Below are 5971 nucleotides of genomic sequence, written 5' to 3'. Positions count from 1 at the left end.
TGTTAGCTACTGTTAGCTAGTTTATTGTGATGGTGCTGTATTTATTATGTTGCTCTTTTTTGTTTGTTTTCTCTTCTGTTTTTTCTTCTCCATACAGGTGATCCAGGTGTTTTGTTTGTTTTTCTTTTTTTTTCTTCCCCCCTTTCTCACCATCTCTTCTCCCCTCTATTTTTCTTTCTCTCCCTCTCTTTCTCTCATTTTTTCTCCCTGTCCTATCCCCCAGTCATGTCTGTCCCGTCTGTAACAACCGAAAAATAAAAAAATAAATAAAAAATTCTAATAAAGGTCAATCAAATCGACCAATATGACAAGGCCATGATGATCCAATTGGTAAAGTAAATCCGCTTGACATCTTTCTTGGCCTTCAGACAGCAATTCTGATGGCTAAAGATCCAAACGGGACAGGCAAAAAATAAAATAAAATACAAAAATAAAAAAAAATAAAAAATAATAATTCCACCCCGAAAAAGGAAAAGTTCAGAGAAATTATTTAAAGCTAATAATTACCAATGCCTGTTGTTACAGTATATAATTATACAATCTCTTCTTTTAACTCTTTCTGAGCTTAAGAAACCACCAAAGCAAAACAATTAAGCAAAACTGTCTCAAGGTAGGCAAAAAAAAACCTGCAGCAGCAAATCTGTGGCAGCTCGATTGGGAAAAACTGTCAGCGATATAGTTTTGCAACCTTTGGTGAAACTGTGTTGACAACTTCTGTAAATATTAGGACACTGTGTCTTTTGTCATCATTTACTTCCAGAAATGCTCTTTCATTTGTTTCAAGCTGTCTCCTTTTTTATCCTTTTTTTCTCTAACACAGTTTTTAGAGACCTTTGAAGTATATTTGAAATTTTCAGTGACAGAGACCAAAAGAGCGAGAGGAGAACTGTTTTTAATGTCACTCTGTTGTTGCATATGAGTCACATGTTTGTGTTCACTTGTGTGTTTTTTCTTTTTTTTGTTATGTGTTGTGTTTGTTGTCACTTCTGCTGCCCTCTAAATGTAACTCAACATGACTGTAAATGAGATTCAGCCTGAAAGGAGTAAATAACTCTGGGCTCACCGAGGCACCGACGTTCAGTGTTCATACTGCACCACTAGGTGGGGCTCTCTGTTATAATTTGTGGGCATGGTTTAACTTGTGCTTGTTCAGAGTAATACTATTAAACCAGGAAATTTCATAATCATAATAATCATGATCATCATAATAAAACGCTTTGTTTAGAAGTGTGTAAGCGATTACTGCTTTTCTTTGGATCACCTCTGATTTGTGGCAGTAACTCTTCCAGTGGCACATATTTACAGCGTGTGTGTGTGTGTGTGTGTGTGTGTGTGTGTGTGTGTGTGTCTGTGTGTGTGTGTGTGTGTGTGTGCTTTGAAGGCTTTGGGCTGGTGTGTCAGTTTATCTTACATATCGATTTTCAGACCACAACCCCTCAGCTCAGCATGTAAAGCTGAGCATCACAGTGAGTTCAAAGAGAGGAAGAAGAAATGTTCTGCCTGAAGAATTTCACTGCTGTCCTCTCATGTGTGCTCCTCTTCATCATCCAGCCAGGTGAGTGATGTTTTCTATTGTAATTTAATTTATTTGTTGATCATTTTAATCTTCATGTAAACAAGCGTAATACAAAGTTACATCCTGATATTGTTCAGTGTTACAGAGCAGTTGGTGCAGTGTGTTTGTTTCATTCATCTGTTCTTCACTTTATCATCTGCTGATTTATGTGTCTGGATATTTGGTTTCTGTTTTAGGTCGTGGTTCTGAGATTATTAATGGGAAAGAAGTTGAGCCACACTCACTGCCTTTCGTGGCTTATTTGACAAGTCCAAACTCTTTCTGTGGAGGGACATTAATCCATCCACAGTGGGTCCTGACAGCTGCCCACTGCACTGGGTAAGAATCTGAAGGCTCTCATACTGTGGGGGGCCTCGAGTTGTCTGGGGCCCGGATCTCCTCCATGCCTGCTTCATGCCCTGGGGGGCGGGGCTATGGCTCCCCACACCCACTCTTAGACAGTTACACAAAGAAACCTTATGAATACAAAGCCATGCTCACAAACACACACTATCTTGGTTGGCTGCTGCCTCTAAATAATCGTGTGTTGTCGGTCTTGTGTAACATTCAATATTTATTATTTACTGCTACTGATGCTCATGTTGGTTGTTGCTGTGTTTTTCTCTTTTTACTTGTTTTTTTACAGCAGGTGATCAAACAGATCTGGTGTCTTTTATCTGTGTCTCTCTTTCCTTTGTCTTTCCCGTCCCCGCTCCTGTCCGTTCTGACTGTAATAACTTCAAAGTAAAAAAATAAATATTAAAGATCGAATGAACTATGACAATCAAGTGGACCAATATGACAAAAACTATAATGATCCACTGTTGGGCTTTTTTTGGCCTTCAGACAGTAATGCTGATTGTTAAGTGCCAAACAGGACAGGCAAAAAAAAAAAGACATTTCTTATTCTTTAAATATATTTGCTTATTTATTATATTTGTTTTTAACAGACTGTGAAAGTGAACATATTGTGTCCTTCTTAAATTTTGATAGTTACAAAGAACATGGGATCACATGTCTGCACACTTTGATATATTGATTGTGAGTGAGGAAATAAACTGTTGCTGGATTTATATTTATAGTAGCAAAAAATAATGTCAGCAAACATTTTACTGATATGAGCAGTATGAACATTTTTGCAAACTTTACATGACAGGAAAAAAACTAGAAAACAAGTAGACAGGTTTGCACGAAACGAGAACGTGATCACAGTCCAAAAAATGATGCTACACAAAATATTTTTGTAATTAAAATTAACAACATTAACAAACCCAAAGGAAAGCTGTTTCTTAGAGAGTAAAGCTGATCCTCTTCGAAGGTGTTATGTATAACAGCTGCATCAGAACTGAAGAAAGCACAGAGTTTCCCTCTCTCCTGTAGGCCAGGGGTGGAAACTCCAGGCCTCGAGGGCCGGTGTCCTGCAGGTTTTAGATCTCACCCTGTGTCAGCGCACCTGAATCACAAGATTAGTTCATTATCAGGCCTCTGGAGATCTTCAAGACATGTTGAGGAGGTCATTTAACCATTTAAATCAGCTGTGATGGATCAAGGACACATCTAAAACCTGCAGGACACCGGCCCTCGAGGCCTGGAGTTGGACACCCCTGCTATATAATAATACACATGCAATGAGACAATTATGATTATTGTTTTTGAAATGACTGAACTTTTAACTTTTAAAATGTGTTTACAGTATTAATAAGGTGACTTTGGGAGCACACTCCATCAAGAAACAGGAAGAAAATTCTAAACAGATCCGAGAGGTTGTGACACACGTTCCTCATCCCAACTATACCAATGTAGATCTGGGCAACGACCTCATGTTGCTGAAGGTAAGAAGATAATTCAGTGTCCACAAGCAAGTAAAGCAAAAATGCAACATGTGAAGAATTTTCATGTTAAATAATTAAACGTTCACGCACATTTCAACAAATCACTGCAGATATTTCACGTTCTCTAAGGAAAATATAAAAATAAATGAGTGAATGAGTGATGGTGCAAAACTTTAGCACAATGCTGCATATTTATGTATATATTAGTGCTGTCAGCGTTAATCTCGTTAAAATGACATTAACGCCATAACCGCATTAACACTTTTTTTTTTAGCTTAACAAACCAGCGAAGAAAACCAGGGCAGTCAAATGCCTCAAGTTACGCAAAGCCAGAGACCCGGCCGCTGGCAGCACGTGTCTGGTGGCTGGATGGGGAATAACTGAAAACAACCGAACATCAGACGTCCTCATGTCTGTCAATGTGACTGTGGTCGACAGACAGACGTGCAACTCTCGTGATTATTACAACCACAGACCTGAGATCACCAAACACATGATATGTGCTGGTTCAGATGGTACAAACGTCGCTGATACCTGTCAAGTACGTATGAAGAATCCATGTATTTTTCCTTGTTTGAAGTTAATGTTCATTCAACTCAACACCTGAAACACTGTCATGTGTTTGTTCTTGCTGCAGGGGGATTCAGGAGGGCCGCTGCTGTGTGATGGAGCGCTGGTTGGAGTCACTTCTTTTGGAGCAGGTTGTGGTGTCATTAAAAAACCTGGAGTCTACTCGTTTGTCTCAAGGAAGCAACTGAAGTGGATCAAGGAAACATTAAAGTCAACTTAAATGTCATGAAAGCACAGGCGTGAATCTCTACGAGCAAGATGAGAACCTTTGATGCTTTCATGTTAAATCTCTCGGTGATGTCTCTGTCGACCATTATCCATTTTATCATTTCTCATATTTTAGTTTCTGCTAGCTTGCTCACATTCTCCACATATATGGTAGCGGTCCTGTCATGGTCAGTGGTTTCCACTGCAGGAACTGAAGGCGACGACATTAACTGGACTGACCTGAACACATTTTTTAGCCATTCAGTATTAAGAAAGGCACAGCCACTGTGATGGTTTATGGATGACTGTTTTTCATTTTAGCTGTTGTAATTACACGTGTATACACAACCCTGTATAAATGTGATGACCTCGAAAAGATCATGACAGCTCCAAAAGCAATCTTCACATTTCTACAGGGGAAAATAAGCTTTTTTTACCCTGCAATTTACTGATTTGTGAAAAAAATTTATTTTCACTCGAAATTTAATTTGTAATTTCTCTTTTTCAGTTATTTTTAATGTTCACACAAAATCCATGAACATCAAACACAGTGAGTTTATTCAGTCTGTCAGTCATGGTTTGTCACCATCGTGTTACAAACTTAAACTAAAAATTGTGGCCAGAATTTTTATGCTGAATTTTTAAGCATAAATTCTTGTGGATTTTATTGCTCTTTGAGTATTTGTGCTAAAAAAACAATCCTAAAACAACAATTTGTCCTGATACATTTTCTATTTTTTCTACTTTCTAATAAAGCTGGTGGCTCTTTCTTTCATTCATTGTTTGTTCTTTCAAAGCTTCCTGTTTTTTGCAGTAACTCCTTTTGGTATACAAATGACAGACCTGACCACATACTTCACTCTTTCACACTTTTCTTTATTCGATTGTCACTTCTAACAACACACGGCTCCAGCTTTGTCTCACACACAGCCACAACCTCGGGTCCCGGCACAGTCTTTGATGGAGGGAGGTGTGATGAGCTGATGGAGCTCCGGTGTGTCTCAGCCTCACCTGCCGCCGAGCCCAAACCAAACTCCTAAATCAGGAATTGTTTCATTCCTCCATTTCTAGTGTTCAAATTAAATCAAGCTTCTTTGCTCAAGAAATATTTTTACTGTATTTTCTGAAAACATACCACATGATACACAAACTGATTATTCTCTCATCTTATCAGGATACGTTCCCCAGATACACAAACAAATACACAGTTATTAGATATTTATATACATAAATAATATGTTATGTCTCTGACTATTATGAGTCTTTTCTTCCTGCTTTTCAGGTCATCTTTAGAATTTTTCTAGAAATTTTTTCTTTAAAAGACGATCGCATTAATGTCAACACAAAGAATAGTCAGTGTCAATAAGATTGAGCTCCCTCGGCTCAGCTCCAACCAGAAATGAAGTAAAAGGCCTGAAATCCAGCCTCTGTGGGTGTAATGTAAAGTTTGATGTAATGCTTTTGGTTTTTTTGGAGGTGTGGTCCTAAACTTTTGATCAGCTTTATAACAATCTCTTTCAGTTTAAGCGTTGTTTTCAATCAATTGCATGCTCAGTGTTTTGTCTCATTTCTTCTTGTTGCACGTTGAAGCTCTACTTGGAACCTTGTTAACATCCAAACATGTAAAACATGATTTTTGCCATTTTTCAAATGGTCTTAAACTTTTGATCGGGACTGTATTTTAATCTAGCTTTGTGAATCACCATCAGTAGCCAATCACATTACTATAAATTGTAGCTGCCATCTGAGTGTGTCTCACTCGCTCACCTGTTGCTGTACGCATCCAGGCCTTCGGTTACCTGACTTC

The 5971-nt window shown here is 38.3% G+C and overlaps 1 protein-coding gene across 1 annotated transcript; it reads left to right on the top strand.

Moving 5' to 3' along the window:
- Nucleotides 1-1491: 1491 nt before the first annotated feature.
- On the top strand, nucleotides 1492-4177 carry LOC134639202 (granzyme K-like). Its single transcript, XM_063490312.1, has 5 exons — nucleotides 1492-1555; nucleotides 1753-1894; nucleotides 3249-3387; nucleotides 3662-3928; nucleotides 4025-4177. Exons 1-5 carry the CDS (start codon nucleotides 1492-1494, stop codon nucleotides 4175-4177), a joined length of 765 nt encoding a protein of 254 aa, XP_063346382.1.
- Nucleotides 4178-5971: the final 1794 nt, after the last annotated feature.

The sequence above is a fragment of the Pelmatolapia mariae genome, linkage group LG12 (assembly GCF_036321145.2).
Source record: "Pelmatolapia mariae isolate MD_Pm_ZW linkage group LG12, Pm_UMD_F_2, whole genome shotgun sequence".
In the NCBI taxonomy this organism is placed as follows: Eukaryota; Metazoa; Chordata; class Actinopteri; order Cichliformes; family Cichlidae; genus Pelmatolapia; species Pelmatolapia mariae.
This window is presented reverse-complemented; position numbering and strand designations above follow the sequence as displayed.

Coding starts and splice junctions, on each gene's coding strand:
- LOC134639202 (XM_063490312.1), top strand. CDS start 1,492: ATGTTCTGCCTGAAGAATTTCACTGCTGTCCTCTCATGTGTGCTCCTC. Junction 1,895..3,248: donor ACAGCTGCCCACTGCACTGG/GTAAGAATCTGA, acceptor ATGTGTTTACAG/TATTAATAAGGTGACTTTGG. Junction 3,388..3,661: donor ACGACCTCATGTTGCTGAAG/GTAAGAAGATAA, acceptor TTTTTTTTTTAG/CTTAACAAACCAGCGAAGAA.